We start from the raw sequence: 19,781 nt of genomic DNA on the forward strand, positions 1-19,781 counted from the left end.
TTAGTAAAGCCCACTGCCATTTTGCAGTTTACATGCTTGTGTGTGTTTTTCAAATAACGTAAGAAGCAAAGTTATGTTTTTGCAAATTTTCCACAAGGGCGAAGATAATGTAATCGACTTTGAACACACCTTAAAAACTGAAGGCAATCTTTGTAATACAAAAATTTTTAAATATTTTCTTTCGTAATCGCGAAACTTTAACAGATAGACTTAAAAATTAAAAGTTTTTTAAATAAGCGACATTTTTCTAATATATCGAACCATAGATCGTCGATATGTCCGTAGAGAGAGGCACTTTACACTGAGTTTTTTCCGTTTGCCTGTACTATCAGAGCTAGTTTTAGATCGATAAGTTTTATAATTTATTATTTTAAATATCGGTTTAAATATATTTACATATCTTTCTTTTAGGTCTCTCTTTTTATGACTGTTGCTTGGAGAAGCTTTAGGATGCGGAACCTTAGTTATAATAGGAAAACTACCCGTCAATTAAAATTAGAACACATATGGACCAGTAAGACTGTAAAGCCTCTTTCGGCACACAAATAATTAACAAAAATACTAGATAGAGTAACTCAAACGTTTATCGAAATTGTAAAGCCACATATCACTTGGATATTTTAAAATGAAACTCTAGTCATCTAGTCATCTGATATAAATAATCTCCGAATGTAGCAATGGCTAACGCTTCACTTGCTATTTCTTTTATTCAACAAAAGATCCATCAATCAGTAAATACACAGATAGACTAAAGCTCTGCCTGTGAACAATTCCATTAAGTATTGAAATTGAGAAAATTTTCCTCAATAAATTATATTTTATAGAAACTTGAAACTTGAAAGTTTACAATGAACTAAACCTTTTTAACAAATATTATTAAATGCATTGCATAGACACGGTACGCTGCTGTGCATTTATTAATCTCACTATGATGTGATTTATATGAAAAATGTTTTTTAAATCAATAAATCTTTTTAAATCGACGATTAATAAGAGCATGAATTTCGAAATTTTCTAAATTCATTTTCACTGTAAGTCGACTCGATCTTGAAAGCTAGAAAACTAGTAAATAACTTGCGGATGTATCGGACAAGCAAAACATTAATAATTGTCAAAATTTGCATTTAGATTAATTGCTGATAATTTATCAGAAAACCAGAAGCGCATACCTAGGACAAGAAAATCGTGTTTGCTTTTTTTAAGACAACTGTGGCATCATTTCAAGCGAATAAATATAATTTCCTACGGGTTTTGTAAGTGAGAAAAGATGACTCTTATCCAAATGTAATGAAGTCTCGATCGCGGCGGGTTAAATGTCAAATTATTTGTCAACTGCGAGTTATAATTTTTATACCCACAGCCACAGGTGGACATAGGGCAACAATTCAAATTTCAATTAATGCAATTTTGTCTACGTAGTCATCGGCTTGTGACCCGGGTGCCTTTGTTGCACAGCAAGGAAAGAAGACAAAAATTTGGAAAACAATTTTCTCATGCGTAAACTTTCACGCAAAGTAGTGAACACACTGCCTTTAGGTATTTTTCGGATATCTCTTCCAATTCATCATTTGATTATCGAGAATAATTAGTAAAATTGTTTTCCATATTCTCTGGGAAAGCACCGAAAATTTGTTGCTTGCGCGGGAGAAGAGACTTTATGTTTCCTTGTTGTACCTATGTTGTACCTTAAACATAGTGCCGAGCATGAAGCGTGATAGAAGGGGAGGGGCAGAGAGAAGAAACAGTGCTTGTGGACATTCGCCATTCAGTTAAAGTGACAAAAGCCACTGTTCTTAGGTTATTGTGAAGGCAGAGAGCATAGGTATGCAGGTAAGTCCAGGACGATTGGATGGGAACGCTGAAAAAGCCGTGCAGTCCTGTTAAAAGACTTAATTGGTGGACAAATCTCTTTTACCGCTACACAAGACATGTCTCATAGGCACCTATACATGAGCGCCACGCTTTCTTCACCCATGAGTAACGCTACAGGCGGCTGAGTGTTTTCAAGCAAAGTTTGAAAGTTTCCGCCCACAAAAGCGTGTTCTACTCGAATTTTGGCCGGTTCGATTGCCGCCATTGTGTTGAAAATAGCAAAAGTAACGTAACTAAAACCACAGAGCCTCATCAACATCTAATCAAAATTGCGTGAAATTTTGACAAGCGTCGTTAGAAAGTTTAGAGAAAGTACTTAAGAATAGCACTGCCTGCAATTCAACAATTTAGGTAACTCTCTCTCCTCTTTCTGGATAACTACTATATCTTAGTAAACGAAATCGTGCATGTGCAATATATATATATATATATATATATTTAGTGAACTACACGAAAAGATTGAGACAAGAAAGAAATATTTTTATCATCATTCAATGTAACTTAAAATTTCGCACGTAGTAAAAAATAAATTAATTTTACAGAAATATATTTCGTATTTTCGTAATAATAATTTTTTTTTGTATTTCTTTCTTTTCCCGTATTGCAATATTGCAAGTGAAGCAAAACGTTTGCATATTACTTTTTTAACAAAAACATTAATATATATTGCGTTTGTTTATAATGAATGCAAACAAAAAAAAAACAAAAAAAAAAAAAAAATACAGACAAAACAACGAAAAGGGTATGAGACAAAACAGAAAAGTTTCCATTCATTTTGATATGGATTTCGGATTTCTTTCAATGGATTAGAATATGAATTCAAATGTGAAACCGGAACTTATGTTATCAGCTTACATAATATTTAAAAAAACAAATAATAATAATAATAATGATGAGGGTTACGTTGTTCAAATCAATCAAATGACAAAAAAACAACAACAAAAATTTACATCTTCAAATGGAATTTAGAACTTGGAACAAATGAGTATTATTTTTTTCTTTTTTTTTACGATTTTAAATTATTTACGTTACGTACATGTCTGATTATCACACAATAACCAGCTGGTCTCTCTATGAAAGAAAAAAAAAAAAACGAAAAAAATAGGATTTTGTTTATGCACAAGCTTAAGGTAAATATGATAAGAATCATATATATATATATATATATATATATATAGAATAGCGTGCAGAGTGCGACAATGAAAAATTGCATAAACTTTAAACACTGCATTGCAAGCAACGCTACTCTTTTAAAATTAAAGTACATTTCACAACTAATTGAAAAATTAGCTCGAAATTTATTTATTTCTTAAGACCTAACAAGTTGTTATTACAACAACAAGGTAAACAAAGAAGCTGCAAATTGTTAGATAAAATTGTCAAAACAAACTTCTTAGGCAAAATTTCGCAAGTCTCTATTAGCTTACGCTTACAAAACGCCCCAGATACATAGTAATGCCGCACATACGCTTTAACATTAACTTGGCCAGACAAAAAGCTTATCATTATTATCATCATTACAAGTAGAATAAAGACATTTGAGTTTTTTTTTTTTCTTTTTTTTTTTGTTCATAAAAGCATAACAAACCTTTATTTATTGCTTAAAGCACCGCAATTTAATGTTTTTTATTTTCGTTTTTACTTTATGTCCACATACAATATACAAGAAACATTGAAAAAAAAAAAAACGGCTAAGAAAATTTGTTAAGTTCTTTCTTTTTTTTTTTTGTTTGTTTATTTATTCACTTGTTTTTTTTTTTTTTGTCTTTTTTCTTTTAATAAAATTAAAGAAAAAGTTGACTTTCTTTGTTCGACTTTTTAAAGGAAATGTTTCACTTTTATTTATATTTTTTTTTTTTTTGTAATTTTTTAAAACTCTAAACACATTTCCATTTCAAAATCAATCCGCATCAACGTCATTAATGCCGCGCTTGCTAATAAACACTAAATTTTTTGTGCTCGGTAAAATCGTTAATCGTGCACTCGTCAACGTAAGTAAATATTTCAGGGGTAGGTAAATACGGCCCTCTCTCTATCTCTCTCTGTCTCTCTTTTGCTTTTCCTTAATCTCACTGTTTGAGAGCGCAACCGCGTAAATGTGAAAATTTCCTTCTTTCTCTCGCATTTGCGTAGCTGATTGGAAAGGTAAAAATTAGAAAATTAATATAGAAAACTAATTTTAAAAAGGAATAATTTAATATATATATGGGGTTTGCAAAAATTTTGATCAGCGACTTTTGCAGCTAAAAATGATAAAGAAATGGGAAATACTAGTGTATAGTGTTCGATAAATTTGACCTTTCTCTATATAAAATAACGTTTAATATTAATAATTTATTCAGCATACGACGACGCTAATCATGGAACGCTCAATATACTTCTTCTTCCATTATTCATTATTTTTCTTGTTTATTTGAAGAAATTTGTCTTATGGTGATGCTGCTCCATCATATCCCAATTGTCGGTTTGGGGTTCAAGGCTTTCAAAGTGGCGGCCTGAATTGACCGAAAATGCTATTTTTGGGCACGTGCTGCAACAGTTGCCTAAGATACACCCGAATGGGTGGGTTTGCTTCACTCAAAATACTCACCAGACATGGCGGTACGACTTGCTCAAATCGGTAGGGCATGCTTTGGCTGGCACATAGTTCCGCAAACTTGAAGAAGCGTGAAAATGATTCGGTTGGCGAATCACTACCGAACCAATGTAAATTCTTTCGATATGACATCGCCATGTTGCCAAAAATATTGTAAAATGTTCTAGAAAATGACGGAAACTATTTCGATTAACGTATGTTGCACTAATTTTCCACAACAAATGCCGTTTTCAAGTGAAAAAATGATCAACATTTTTGCAAACACCTAATAATATATCGGTAAAGTTATTATACAAAACAAGACGTTATGTCAATTAAAATAACAATTAAAATGTAAAATAATATAATACATAAACCGATTTAAAATAATACAATGTATTAATAAAATACGAAGAACATTATTATTGTTATTATTGTTATTCTAAATTTAGCCAGAGAATAAATTCTAAGACTAAAGTCTTAAAGCACTAGCATCTAAGGCTTTCGGCTTTATTTTTAAAACTCTACCGCATTTGAGATTTGAACCCACGACCATTGAGCTGCTACTCGAGACTCTTGCCTACTCGTCCACTCTGGCGGATTCGAAGAATAATTTTTCCAAAATTTCCAATAAATCGTTTTTATCTTTTTTCTTTCATTCTTTTTTGGCAACTTGTCAAACAAGGCCTAACCTCAAAAAGCTTGAAAGTTGAAGAAAACTTTCCAAACAAATTTCTATGCAAATTTCTATGTGTCTGACAAGCGAGGAAGGGCTTTATGTTGGATAAACGCTAAACTTCTTTTCTTTTCTTCTTCATACATGTTAATCCTTTTCTTCCCCTCCTTCGTAAATCGCATGCTGATTATTAATATTCTCCTTCCGTCCATGCGGTATATTAAGTCAAGCAAACAGCTTTCTTTTTTATTTTTTTGGTGCCACTTACTATCAGCCAATCCGGCGAAGCAAGGAAAAGTTTTATGTATTGTCAGTCAAAAATCTGAATGTTACCTACTACGACAATCGTAGTTACATGTATACAGAAAATAAAAGGCAAATATTTACTTATGTCTTATCTCGCACTTCAATCTATGTACATTTAGCATATGATACGGATCGCGTATGGTTGCGATTAAGCTACATGCTGCCCACCCCTGCGAAGTGCAAGATATGCAGAAAAATTGTAAGAACAATGTTTTCAAATTTTCTCAATTAAAGAGCTAACGGTATATTGCTCTCTTACGTTTATCTTTTCTTCTTTTTGTATCTTGAGCTTGGCTTGGAATTTCGTTAAAAGCAGTACACTTAAGGCCCGTATTCTACAAAACCCAGCAGTTGATAGTGGATCAATGCACGATTCTCCGCATTCTCCGAACGCATTGTTTTATAGTTGAATAACTGATTCCGGAAAAAAAGATCTAGTTGTACATTGTTGAAAGAAACAGAAAAAGGAGAGATATATTGTGACCTGATTTCACGGGTTTTCTTGTTTTGCATTTCACAGGTATGTCAACTTATTCTAAGCTAAAATGTATTTTGATATGTATGTATGTATGTACGTATGTGTGTATGTAAAATGTAAAATGAATACGGTGCATATTCTAGCGAGCTTTGCTAATATCTAATATTAATATTATCAGAACACACACACGTATGCATGTATAGCAATAAAAATGAGTGTTAAGTTTTTTTTTTCTTCTTTTAAAAACGCAATCATTTCATATGAAATTTTTCTTTGTGAAATATCCATTGGTTGCTGTTTCCCATTAAAATTCCTTAGTAATGCTTTGAAATTGAAATTCTTTTAACAGCTATTCGAATAATTTTTGATATCTGCGGTTTTTACCTGGAATTATATATATTTCCAGATATATATTATATTAAAAATAAACTCAAGAATCTTTGTGTGGGTAGATATGTCCATTTCTATTTTTTTCCAATTGTACTATGGAATTTGTTTTTGTTTCTTCAATATTTTTACACTTTTAGATGAAAAGTAAAAGTTTTAATAAAATTTGAGAATTATCCGAGTTTCCTAAGGGAATGGCTGCTTTGTCGACAATTCACAGTCTCCTGTAATGAATGTAAGAACTTAATGTTAACTTTCATCTTCGCTCAAATAATACACCTCGCACGAAAAGTATTGCTTAAGGTCAACTTACCTCAATTCTCGGACCATAGAGGTGTTTGCGATAAATGGTTTGGGCATTCCGCGCAAATACTTGAAAGCAACTTAGAGAACTCAAGAACTAAAACTGAACATTGTTCATCAGCTACTCAACCCGTGGTCTATAGATAAATATAAGCAAGGTCATCCCTAACGAAGAGTTTCTACATCGAATAAACCCACCGTGTAATAGACAAAATATTATTTTTTCAAACTTTCCAATGGATCGAGAGTTTAACGATTTTGCGGCATACCTTGTAACGATACTTTTATAGCCAAGCGCTGCAAGAAGTACATTCACCAAGTAGACTGAAGTTAAAACTAGCACTGGCCTGACGGAATATTTCGTTAGCTACTACAGCTACTGAAGCTTGGGAAAACCGAGATTAGAAGCAATTCCAAACAACCTTGCATTCACCCTTTTCCAATGAAACTCATAACTCATAACGAAAAAAAAGGTCAAAATTCTCTCTAAGGCTAACTTAATCAGTATCAGTCATCTAAACGATATTTCTCACTTTACCTAAATATTGGACTCTCCCCATACTAGCAGATCAACTTTCGGTGATATGTATGCCTTGCCTACATCGGTCCTAAGGTAACTACTAATCCTTAAAACTTTGTCTAATTCGCAATTAAAGCAATGATGTTCACTGTGTGTGTGTGTGTGTGTGTGTGTGTGCCAAGCTTTTCCACGTTTGCATCGGCCTAATGACTCACTCATAGCTTGAATCTGCTCTGGCCCCAAGTGGGCTGCTAAGCTAGAGGTGTACATGCTTTTTTCTTTACTTATACATGACTTTCGTTTATTTGGTTTCTTTATATTCATCCATATATCAGTTCGGCCTAATATTTAGCTTAAGATTGATCTTTAAAAGTCATAAGATGAAAGGATCAATTTTTGACTGATATTTACCTAAGATAATACTAAAATGAGAATCATTTTGTATAAGTTGTCGTCTAAAGTAAATTACCGTAAAAGGAAGGAGAGTACAAGCTTCAATTTATTGCGTGTCCGATGGATGCCTCATGTGTTTCATACCTGAAATATATGATAGAAATTTTTATTGTAAATTTTCCAGAAATTTTATTCGTTTAACATGTAAAACATGTAAAAAAGTACGCCTTCTTATGAAAAAATGAATATATATTGCGAACAAAGCGACCCGTAGGAAGATGTTGAGCAAAGTGCAAGGTTACAGCTAATTAATAATTATAATCATATAATTTAAGTAGAAAAACCCTAAAGAAAAATATATGTAAGCGAAGCCGTTTTGTATATTAATTACAAATAACATAGAAATACAGTAAATGCATCTTTTTATTAAATTAATTTTTGTATTTAAAAGCAAGTATGAATCACCATAAACCGTAATCAGTTAACAAATTAAGTTTATTTTCAAATTACTAATAAGTTCTTTTCAATCCATTAAGTTAATCGTAGAGTTTCTGCAATCGATTATCGATTACAACTAGTAAACGTTCTGCTTATCTATGTTATTACGATTGTTCTTCAGCTAATTTGGGTTCAGTTATTCTTTGAGTGAACGACCTTAAGAATGTTGCTTGCCTGCCATGCATGTTATTCTCGCTGACCAATTGTTTCACTACATATTATGGGCTTTTTTTTTTTGTATTTCGCTTATTTTCACATTTCCAAGAAACACAATATTCCTCCGATATTCTGCACAATCAGTTTTCCTTGCTTCTTACTTTAAAAACATCACCTTCAGTTTGTTCTAGTGCTCTGCGCTCGAGTGTGATTTACTTATCTAATTGTCGTCCCTTCTTATCACATTTCATTAATTTTTCGCTTCCTTTGGTCGGTCAAGAATGTTTGGTTGTCTCATAGCTGCATTGCAAGGTTGAAAGGACCTTGAAACATCATGCCCGACTTTCTGGACCATTCTTACTCTACTACGCATTGTCATTGCTGTTAATTAACTTGTGGTACAGTTTGTGCGAACGTATGTAACACCCGGAAGGGCTTAACTAGAACTTTTTCTTTTAATAGCTATGAATTCAGAATCGTTTTCTGAAATGATCTAAGATTATCTGACCATCTGTCTGTCCGTGTAATGTCTGTCCATGAACGTCTACTGGTCGGAATTTCTCGAATACTTTAATGAAATTTGGTACAGTGACACACTTTGGCCCGAGGATAAATGCTATTGAAAATTGTTTCGTTTCGGTCAACTTTTTCGACCACACCACAATAATGTGCAATTTCAAGTGAATAACTGCACCAGGCGAAGAGAGGTGTAAGGTATCTAAAGATCGGCCTTACCCAATTATAATGTTCTTATTTGTTGGGAATGTATAAGTACGTTGGGAATAAGTTGGAAATGGGAGTGTCTGGTCTTGTCCGTTAAGCAAATATTCCGCTAAAATGGTTACACTTTTATAAGCAAATTATCGATACCTACTAACCTCACTGTGACATTTTTTTTTCCTGCGAATTGTCGAAGAATTTCGTTTCCTAGAAAATCGTTTACTTCTCATGAACGCAAACCTATGATTTTCGTAATAATGTGATATTTTAATGTAATAGCTTCGCATACTAGTCCGTATTGCAATTCGATGAGGTTGATCAATAAATAATAAATTATTAAAAAGAAAAGTAAAGAAATACATTTTTTCTAAGCGCCTACTGTTGACCCATTTTCCACGAAACTTGCATTAAAAAACATTGCAATTATTTTTATTTTACTTTTTATACACTTTTCTTTCATACTCTCTGCTGACTTTTTCAAATTTTCTTTTAACACCGTTGCTTTATGCTTTGCCATTACGATACTGTGGCCAAAAAGTAAAATATTCAATATTCAAGTGATATTGCGCGGGTATATTGAATATCAGAATATGCTTTGCAGACATCCGCGTCCAGTTTGCCATCATAAGCGTCATTAGTGTTTCGGCTGCACTTGGTTTTGTGCGGCAAAGTAAGTATTTTTCCCGATTTTTACAATGGCTATGAAAGACTGAGTTCTGTCCACCAAGAGTTGAGATCTGGATGTACGCATACGATCTGGAAACAATCGTTCAATTGAGCGAATATCGTATACAAGAGGAGCAAACACCCAAAAAACTGCGCCAAAGCCTCTGAAAAACCAAAACGATGTCAACAGTTTTCTTCGATTATCGTGATGTTACACGCTATGAATTCCTTCCTTCGAGCCAAACGATTAACAAGAAATGTTAATTGACTGTTGTGTGCCATTTGCTTGAAGACTCATCCACAGGTCTATACAATACGCATACAGTCATTCGTACGAACTACTTTCCCGTCGTACAATTTCAACTTATGTGCTGTTAGTCTGTAAGCATCAATTTCGTTATGTTAAAGCCCCACTCTGTATATTAGATATTCGAGTTAATTATTAAATAAATTTCTTTAACTCATCTAACCCTTCATAAATATCGTATCATTGAATTACTATAGCAAGTCAAAAGGCTTCGTTCATTCTAAAATACCATGCATGGGCGCGTTAAAAATATCGGCGCTAACCCTTCGACACGAATGTAAAGTAAATTAAAGACGAAGAAGAAGAGAGGTGCACGGACGAATATCCGTCCGGGAGCAGGATTCGAGCTGCTGATTAGTTTTTGTCGCGGACGATATGTCCTTTATGATATGTCCTTTGCATACGCTCAGGCATCTGACCAAATTCTTATCGGCGTATAGTAAGGGGATATTGGACTTTCAGATTTAACAGCACAGTACAAAGAACACAAACAGACCGGAATAGATTTAAGAAAGAAATATAAGGAATCTGCTTACTGATGCACTGAAGTGTGTGGTCCAAAAATGTGAGTACACAAAAAAACCCATTTGACATTTGTGGGAGTAATATCTCAGCGAACAAGAAATCAGTAATCATCCCAATGTCAGAGCTTCATTCTTAGTGAAACACATTATGTCTTGTCTCATTGATGAGAGTTGTAATTTACTAGAAAATAGTGACGTCACAAGACAACACATACACATTCCTTACTACAGAACACGTGCGTGCGTTAAAGATAGTAAACAAAGCATCTGTATTTATATCTCTCGCCATTCAAAACACTCACTCTCTTCTCTTCTCTTCTCTACCGTCTAAGAATAGGAAGAAAAGCGAATCAAAAATTTATGAATGAAATATTTCGTTTTCACGACATTGTTGTACTCACGGATAGACGATGATGGTGCATGTGAGTGTATGTGTGTTTTTCTAGACACAATTGCATTTCAAAGGAATTCAACTGTTCATAAATCTGCATATACCGGATAGGTCAGGTCTGGCATTTTTTATTTATTTTATTAAACGCGACTTAGTTAGCTAGCAAACGCGTTTTCCATCAAAAACTCGTTTCCCTCAGTTTAAAAATTCTAAAATCATTGCATAATTCTATCGAATAATTTAATTGTTTTTTTTTTATATTTTTTTTTTGCATATTTTTTCTTTTTTTGTTTTGGCTTGTTTTTTACACTAGGAATGTAAAAAGTACACAATTCTCAAAATAATTAAATTTTTTGTACGCATATCGGACTAACGTGTACTAACATATTGCTGTTTTTATTATTAGGCTCGATATTATTTCAATTATTTAACATGTAAATTTATTCATTATTACGTCACAAAGATTAAATATGTACAAAAATGTGCATAAATACGTTAATTACGGAAAAAAGGCGTATAACTCGTCGTCATCGTATTTGTACAAGCAAGAAATATGCAAATGTTTAGTTGTTTAGTTGTTGTGTGTTCGTGTGTTTTTCTTTTATAACATAAAAGTCCATATAAAATCAACTCAATTATAGTCACGATATTCGGTAATGAAAAGAGAATGAAAACAACAAGTATTAATCATTATCATTTGTCCGTTGTTGAATTAGTGAATATATCGCGTTAATATAGAGCGTGTGAATATTATACTTATTATCATTATTAAAGTCTTAAAGCTCTAGCTTCTAAGGCTATCGAGATTATTGAAAACTCTAGCGCAGTTGGGATTTGAATCCACGACCATTGCATTGGTCGTCGACATTCTTTGCCTGCACGGCCACATAGGCGGATAGACCGTGTGAATAATATGTGTAGTAAAAGAAAAACGTATTGTTCGAAACGACCTTGTTATATCGAGACATTTATTATTTTTTTTTTTTTTCACTATAATCTAAGCATTGTATGCCGTAGGGTTTGGGATGTCAGAAAATTGCTCAAAATTATCCAAAGGTTAGGATGTAATCATTTCTACAACAGAAGCAAGAGGTCTAGCAGAAAAAAACTGAAACTAACGGGACAAAGAGAAGTAAGAACTAAAATATAAGATGCAGCTGCGACTGAATTGACAAAGCTTCGTTCCGAGGAAATGCCACAATATATAACCTGATGGTAAATTCTTTTCTCATTGCACTGTGAGTAGTTCAAGTCAAACACGCCACTTGCCGTACAAGGCGTATTAAATTTGTGTAAAATTTGCAAGTTTATAAGTTGTACGTAATATGCACAGCAACGACTTAAAGTGACCCATCCATCCATGTCTTGTGTTCTTGGCCGTCCATGTATCCGGCTGATCTTCTCTCAATCCACAGGTCATAATTTTTGAGATATTTCGGTGACAAGTTGTGCATTAACAATTTTTGGCCCAAGGATGATTTCTTTTGAAAATAGTTTGGATTAGCTATTCATCAGTACGAGTTTTCAATTGAGCGGAATAAATGATGAGATATAAGAGATATAAGGAACATAGCCGCTTTCAGATAAGCTTTGTGAAAATTAATAAGTCGGACTTTATTTCAATTTTCCCTTCTATCATATTGGTTGTATGTGAACAAACAAACGTCAAATTTGCTATTTGTTACTTTTTCGAAATAAATATCGAAAAATGAAACCCGTACATAATGTAAATCTAAATAAGTGGCTTACGGCCTACAAATGAAAGCTGCTTAACTAACGGATCGATAGATGATCAATGCCCACAATTACCATTTCTAACTCGACTTCACTTTCGTAAAACATATGGTTTTAAAATTAAAATTAATTTCAGCAAAACGTTAAGGAAAAAAACAATTCGCTAAGTAACGTTTTAATATAAATTTTTTATGGTTTTTTTAATTAAATATGTCTTGTTGCAAGCCAAACTGTACTCTATTTGATTCTAGTTTTCTTTTCATGCGTTTTGTTTACGCCTCCCAAAAATTTCATCTTCGTTTTTTTTTCTTTTTTTTTTAAATAAAACACAGTTTTTACTTACTTTGACACAAGTGCTTTTTTATCCACAAAGCAAAAACCTAGCATCATTTACCCATTTATACAATATTGACATAATTCTATATGCAACAGATATATATATATATAAATATATATATATATAGAATTGAATTTGTATTCCAAATTCTCTATAGAGTGCGAATTTGGAAAAAAAGTTTGAATTCTGACGGACTATTTGATGTTCGCCTTATGACGATTCTGCGACGACGATATTTGTTCAGCTGTTGTACTTGGTTATTTTATTGTGTACATTTCAAAAATTTTACCTGACTCAAGTCGCGTACGCTGGCGAGAAATTCATTCATATATAATTTACTACAAATATAAAATATTTTTTAATTACCACAATTTAAATGCAATGCAGAAGATCTTTAATTTTAATGCACATGTGTTCTGTTTACATTTTTTTTTTTTTAAATTTCTTAATTATAAAAAATATCGCGTGCTAATATGCGAATAAGTTTACGTAGGAAAAAAGAATGCGAAATTTATATTCTCTTTCCAATGATCGATCGAGTATTGGTTAACCGACCGAAACTATCTGTTTTGACGCTCACAAACAATATTCGGCCTTAGGAGACATTTTTTTTGAAACCTTACTTTATTTCATTATTGAAAAGATCATTTTGAAGAGCAAGTTTGCAGATTTTTTTTTCGTTTGTGTTTTTTTTTTTTTTGCATACCAAAGGATTAGTTTCCTGTTCTAGAAACAGTTATGTAAAAATTGTAACACTACAGATCCCGTAGTACCGCCCCTAGTACCGCTGTTGTTTTCCGTATGGTAACCACCTTTGAATCATTCGCGTTTTGCCTTACTTCACAGTTGTATATTACGTTTAGAACGGATGATGGCAAAGAAACGACAGTAAAAGATTACTTTGCGGCAAAGGGCTGCTTGCTGCAATATCCGTCATTGAATTGCATTACAACACGTACAAAAAAACGCGAAATATCGCTACCAATGGAGTTCTGCTCTGTAACCGAAAATCAAGTCCTAAACGTAAGTAACGGTTCCCGATTCCGTAAGACCTTTCGTGATTTTTTTTGTTATCAATACCTAATGAAAAAAGCGTAAGGATGGCAGTATACAAGTCACAAAAATGATCAAGTATGCTGCCACATCTACAGACGAGCGGAAAAATAAAATAATTAACTTATTGGCGCATTTTTGTCATAGCCAAAGTCCATTCGGGCTTTCGGCGTTCAGTTGGGTAGTAATTTTATAAAAAAACATTTCCGTCTTTTGTCACCGCCGGATTTAGAGTACTGCGGCGGCAAAATCGTGCGTCCATGTGAAGGCGCCTGGCAAGTGACAAATGCAAAGTTCTTAGAGACTGTCAACGCCCAACCAAGTCACAAGTGGGCAATAATTTACGAGACCAAAGGTAGAGCATCGATTAATGTGCACGTAGTAATGGAATTCAAAAAGACTGTAACTATGAATGAATTTTCTATCATCAATGTGAAGTAACGGATTTTCACTATATCGAGAGCACGTTAGAAGGTTTTGCAAGGAAGGGTTATGCCCTAGTAAGTGTCATTTGTGGATAGCTGTTTCAGTTCTCCTATTGTTTTCTTTTCGTTTTACTTTCATAATAGGTTGTCGTTGTAATAAGCTACGGTGCGTCCTATTCTATGATAAAACAAAAACAGAACTTAGAGTGGGTATTTTGACACAGTGCATTAAGGAAAAAACTGTATCCCGTGCTTGTACTGATATGTCAGTAATGAGAAATAGGAGGCTATTCACGCAAGTTACGGCGGAAATTGATAAATTGTTAACTAACCCCTGTTACGTTAACGAAAAAGGAAGGGGCCAACATAAAAGCGCCTCAAGATGTGCGATGACAATTTCTTGAAATTACGTGCTTATGTACATGAAAGCTTTGCCTGCTACATGATAGATAAGTGAGGCTCGCCTTTTGATGACTATCGTAAAACAACCACTATAAATTCACTTCCAATTAAATAAATTTTAAGTGAAACAAAACGGCTAATGGTTGAAATAAATTTTCTTTCAAAACGGAAAAAATCCAAAAAAAAAGTATTTTAGATTTGAACTTGTAAAATAAAGATTATAAAAAATTTAATTCTATGAAACACAAATAAAATGTTATTAAATAATCCAGGAAGCATTGCAGCAACGGTTTGTGTCTTTTTATGGAGTAGGAAAATGGTTGACGACACCGTATGATATCTCAGGGGATCCTCATCATCGTGAGATGAATAGATCGAAAGATGCGCTGATATATTCAAAGATTATTAAATTAACTTTTCAAAAATCTAAATAAAGTCCTTATTTATGCGCTTATTCGTTCTCAATCATTCAACAGGTCTTTGTAAAAAAGCAGCAAATTCAAACCATCTGAGAAAATAAAAATTCCATACAATAGAGAATGTTTGAATAAATTGCTTTACATGTATTGTGCCGTTTTTCAAGAATAAGCGTATACAATTATCAAGAATTTTGCATGTATTGTGCCGCTTTTGAGAATAAGCGCATATTCGTTCTCAATCGTTGAGAAATTCTGCGCAATGCCAAATACTTTAAGTAAGTTTTCATAAAAAAACATCAACATCATTATTATCTTCAGACGGCTATTTAAAAGTTGAGTTATAGAAAAATTTTTTTTCATAGCTGTGGTTTAAATTTCAATTTCCCGCTAGGAAAGATTTCCCTCGAAATTATGAAATAAAGTTGCTTTTGTTTAATCAACTAACGCTTTATCCATATGATATTCCTCTCAGCTTAAAATTTTATTTGCGACGCTGCCAGCTTTAATAGACTATTTTTCATCTACTCAAATTATCTAAAATAAATGTATAAATTTGGCAACTTCTTTTGCTAGGATAATAACATGTGGACTTATTTTGCTGGTTTTTTAACTCAATATGAAGATAACGCGGTATAAAAAATTGAATAAAACGTTAGCTTTTTTCAGCGCTCACTATAACTATCGGGAACCATACCAAGTTTTAGTAGATGCAACATTCTGTCAAGCCGCATTAAAGGTAAACCATAAAATTGTTCCGACAAAAGAAAAAAAAATTGTCTACTTCTTTTAGAATAAAGTAATAGTAGAGGAGCAAATACGAAAGTATTTTCAAGTGCAAGTAAAACTGTTGACTACACAATGCATAATTTTGGAAGCGGAATCTTTGGGCCCTCCTCTAGTTGGAGCTACGCAGATTGTCAAGAAATTCCTTGTGCACAAATGTGGTCATGAAGGAAATCCGATCGCTGCGTGCGAATGTATAAAACAAATGGTTGGCATTAAAATTGTGTTGAATTAGAAATTTGTTTAATTATATTTATATTTCAGACTAAAGACTCTCGCTATATTGTGGCTTCGCAAGATAAGGTATTACAATCCAGCTTACGTAAAGTACCTGGACGTTGTTTACTATATTTACACAAGGCAACACCAACACTAGAAACACCTTCGCAAGCCTCCAAAAAATGGGTTCAAAAAAAATCGAAAAATATGTTGAGTATTGATATCGAAAAAATTGAAAGTCTCAAATCCCAAAATGGAATAAGCTCAACAGAGGAGAAACCTAAATCGAAACGTAGGAGTCCCAAAAACCCCAATCCCCTGTCCTGCAGAAAAAGTAAAAAGCAATTAACTAATAATATACAAACGTTAGCAAATAGCAGCAAACCGCCGATGAAAGCTAGAAGAAAACGGATTAAATTACCTCGACATGTTAAAGAAATTATAAGAGATAGTTAACAGAGTATTTTAATAAAATTTATGAGAAAATGCACATATGGCTGCAGCGACTCGTATCACTCATTTTGCTTTTGCAAGGTGTTCCCTTCTCTGATTTTTTGTAAAGTCTTTTTAGTCAGTAAATATCTTACGGCATTCAATAATAGGCTGTGCCTAGATATGTAGACTAACATATTAACGGGGAAGCGACCACACCAGGAAAGCTCTATTTTGTTGGCTAAAGCAACTGCAAACAAAAAGCCGCACCTCTCCGCTGTTAAACGATGACGATTTTGTATTGATTTGCCCACTTTTTCATCAGGCTTGTTTGTAAAAGCTTCTAGTAGAAATTCCGTAGCTACCGGTCCAGGATTGAAAACTGTAACATTGATAGAAGGTTGTTCAACGACCAAACACCCGAAGTAAGCATTCACCGCATGTTTAGCGGCACAATAGGTGGCTGAGGATGGAACATAAGCCAAGCCGGCCACACTGGAGGTAATAGCAACGTGACCGTGACCACCATTTTGTTCCAAAAAATAGCGAACTACAACGCGGGACAAATGCAACACAGAAAATACATCCAATTCGAATAAATCGCGATCTACTTGCGTATGGATTTCTTCCCAATTTGCGCGTTGCGATCGACCCGCATTATTCACCAAAATATCCAATCGCCCGAAATGATCCAGAACCTTTTTAAAATGTTTCTCATGTTCTTCCAACTTTAGTATATCCATTGGCAATATCAACACATCTTTTGTGGACAACAGGCCACATGAATCGAACAGACAATCCTCCTTTACTTCTTCCAGCAAGTTTAAACGTCGTGCCGATAGCACCAGTTTCACTCCATGCTTAGCTAAATTCAACGCTAAAGCCCTGCCAATGCCACTGGAAGCTCCAGTTATCCATACCACCTGACCGCGCAATGTAGAAATGGAAACACCGAAACAACTCTTGAACCATAAGGCAAAATTGCAGTCTAAGAAAATCCAGAGAAGCACATAAAAGAAATAGTAGAGCAGGAAAGCACCACCGAAAATCTCCAAAAACCCCATAGCTGCAGTTCGAAATGGCACAATGACTAAACTAAAGGTAAACGAGCAAAGTACAGAAAAAAAATATTGACAGTTTAGCATGTACGGTACTGCCAAATTCAAAGTTCTATGCGTAAAAGAAAGTTTAAATCAAAATTTGCTTGTTCAGGTAAACAATATATTTCCGATATTTTCACATAATTTTGCTATCTGTTCTTTAGAAGCGAATTCAGCTGCCAATATAGCATTACCTACAGCTATTGTCTCTTTTACACTTTTCGCTTTAATCCATATGCGACCATTCATTCCGACAGCTACTTCAAAAGGCATTTCCTTCGTCAACGCGCTTAACAAAGGGCAATCTTCGCGCAATATAAGGCGAACCAAATTAAGGCTACAATTAAAAACGAATCCTTCGCTTAGAACACCCAGCTTCCCCTTTTTTCCCGACGAATTCACACACACCAATTCGGGTTCGAAATCTTTATTTGCGACCACTAGGCGTGCATAAAGTAAATCCCCTACATTGACATCGGGTCTGTTCTTCTTAGTAGCTTGCTCGAAAGCTAGGTAAGATAAAGAAGCTTGTTCCGGAGCGCCTATGTCGACTCTGAACAAATCACCCGCTTTGGCAGTGACAACACCAATAACCAGCTCACTACGCACAGGTACGTAACGTCTCTGATAGCTGTCGACCCAAAAAGTATTGGGTTCTTTGAAATGCAATTTACCGGCTTTACAAGCCGTCACTTGTTTATCATCAACTCGTCGAAGCCCGGGACCCAAAATGACTTTTTTCCCCGTAGCAGCCATCTCCTCCGCAGCTTGTATCCGGTCACCAGGCATCACTATCACTATATCAGTCATCACGTCTTCTCAGTTCTACTTGCTTAAATTTATACTTTTTTATTTGAAAACTATTCGTATATTGTTTATTTTTGTTTATAATTTCTCCTTATTTGATTAGAGTAGAAGCGATAAATTGCGAAAACGCACGTGAGAGACAACAAACAAAGAAAAATGCAGACTGCCAAGTTTCTAAACACAAAAATATAGTGTAAATGCTTAAAATTAAGGTCGAAAACACAATAAAACTTTGCATGCTTATCAGGATTTACAGATCGTAGAGCCTTAAACAGTCTTTGTCAAGACTACGAAGTCAGGTGATTTTTTATGTAAAAAAATAAATATACATATACCGTACGTTGAAATTTTGGAATAATAACTAAAAACAATTATTCTGCTGCAAAGACTAAAGAATAGCTGATAAAAATTTCCGTTGACACTTTTCATACGTCAGGATAATTAATATTGAAACGCATCGCTAGCTTAATTAAGTTAATTAACATCAACAACAACAGCGTTTATCGACTCCTGTCACATTGTAGATAATCTCGATTAGTTTGAAGTAATGATTTAAACATTAAATATTAATCTAAAAGAAATTTAAAAAGAAGAATATATGTAATGACAGGAATTATGTTCAGTCCTGAGCCGATAGCCTGTGTTGCTAGTGCTCAATGTCTCTTTTTTTAGTCTAAGAATTCAATTCATTAGTCTAAAATTAAAATAATAATAGTAATAATAATAATAATATGTTCAGTCCTTGACAACATATCCGCAAGGAGTAGAAATGAAACTTATGGTTACATATATGTACATGCAACCGCAATGTAGCCTAATACCTTTTTTTAATAATACGCAAGACAAAGAAATGATCGAAATTGAAAGCAAACCACGGTCTAGAGTTGTTTATCTAATAAGACGCGAAGTAAGCTTACGTAACAAAAAATAATATAAAAAAGAAAGAGCTTATGTAGAACCCATTCCTCATGGCGCTTTTGATAGTCTTTACTCTAACTACTAAAAGTAAAGAGTACTCTATAATTATTTATTCTCGCCGATATCTCATTATTGTTTTTATATGTGAGAATCCGCTTTACTTTTCGCCGAGAATCATTTATATTAATAAAAAAATTTTTACTAGGGTGAATCACATATAAAAAATTTAGCTTTCGTTTTTCAATAATACAAAGTTGAGTTTCAGGTGCGTGGTTACTAAAATATCTTTTATTAACAAAAATTTAGAATTCTTTTACGATTAACATTATAACATATGGTTGCTATAATTGTAATATTGTACGAATTAATATTTAAGGGAT

At 33.7% G+C, this 19,781-nt stretch overlaps 5 protein-coding genes across 5 annotated transcripts in view; 2 read left to right on the plus strand and 3 right to left on the minus strand.

The window, feature by feature from the left end:
* Window positions 1-3,609, minus strand: part of LOC119632917 (ABC transporter G family member 18) — a 48,366-nt gene extending 44,757 nt beyond the window's left edge. The window contains exon 1 of the mRNA XM_038026070.1: window positions 3,461-3,609. The gene's annotated coding sequence lies outside the window, so the exon portion shown is untranslated. The remainder of the gene's footprint in view (window positions 1-3,460) is intronic.
* Window positions 3,610-5,786: 2,177 nt separating this feature from the next.
* On the plus strand, window positions 5,787-16,642 carry LOC119633877 (rRNA-processing protein UTP23 homolog). Its single transcript, XM_038027679.1, has 4 exons — window positions 5,787-5,949; window positions 15,716-15,878; window positions 15,933-16,133; window positions 16,190-16,642. The coding sequence occupies exons 2-4, from the start codon at window positions 15,759-15,761 to the stop codon at window positions 16,598-16,600; spliced, it is 732 nt and encodes a 243-aa protein (XP_037883607.1). The 5' UTR covers window positions 5,787-5,949; window positions 15,716-15,758; the 3' UTR covers window positions 16,601-16,642.
* LOC119633878 (protein argonaute-2-like) lies at window positions 13,341-14,353 on the plus strand. Its single transcript, XM_038027680.1, has 2 exons — window positions 13,341-13,866; window positions 13,937-14,353. Exons 1-2 carry the CDS (start codon window positions 13,645-13,647, stop codon window positions 14,090-14,092), a joined length of 378 nt encoding a protein of 125 aa, XP_037883608.1. The 5' UTR covers window positions 13,341-13,644; the 3' UTR covers window positions 14,093-14,353.
* LOC119633875 (dehydrogenase/reductase SDR family member 7) lies at window positions 16,594-17,674 on the minus strand. The gene has a single exon (XM_038027678.1). The coding sequence runs from the start codon at window positions 17,638-17,640 to the stop codon at window positions 16,657-16,659; it is 984 nt and encodes a 327-aa protein (XP_037883606.1). The 5' UTR covers window positions 17,641-17,674; the 3' UTR covers window positions 16,594-16,656.
* A 110-nt stretch (window positions 17,675-17,784) lies between these two features.
* Window positions 17,785-18,634, minus strand: LOC119633827 (exosome complex component RRP40). Its single transcript, XM_038027601.1, has one exon. It carries the CDS (start codon window positions 18,484-18,486, stop codon window positions 17,785-17,787), a length of 702 nt encoding a protein of 233 aa, XP_037883529.1. The 5' UTR covers window positions 18,487-18,634.
* Between the last annotated feature and the right edge of the window lie 1,147 nt (window positions 18,635-19,781).

The sequence above is a fragment of the Glossina fuscipes genome, unplaced genomic scaffold (genome assembly GCF_014805625.2).
Source record: "Glossina fuscipes isolate IAEA_lab_2018 unplaced genomic scaffold, Yale_Gfus_2 2, whole genome shotgun sequence".
Lineage (NCBI taxonomy): Eukaryota > Metazoa > Arthropoda > Insecta > Diptera > Glossinidae > Glossina > Glossina fuscipes.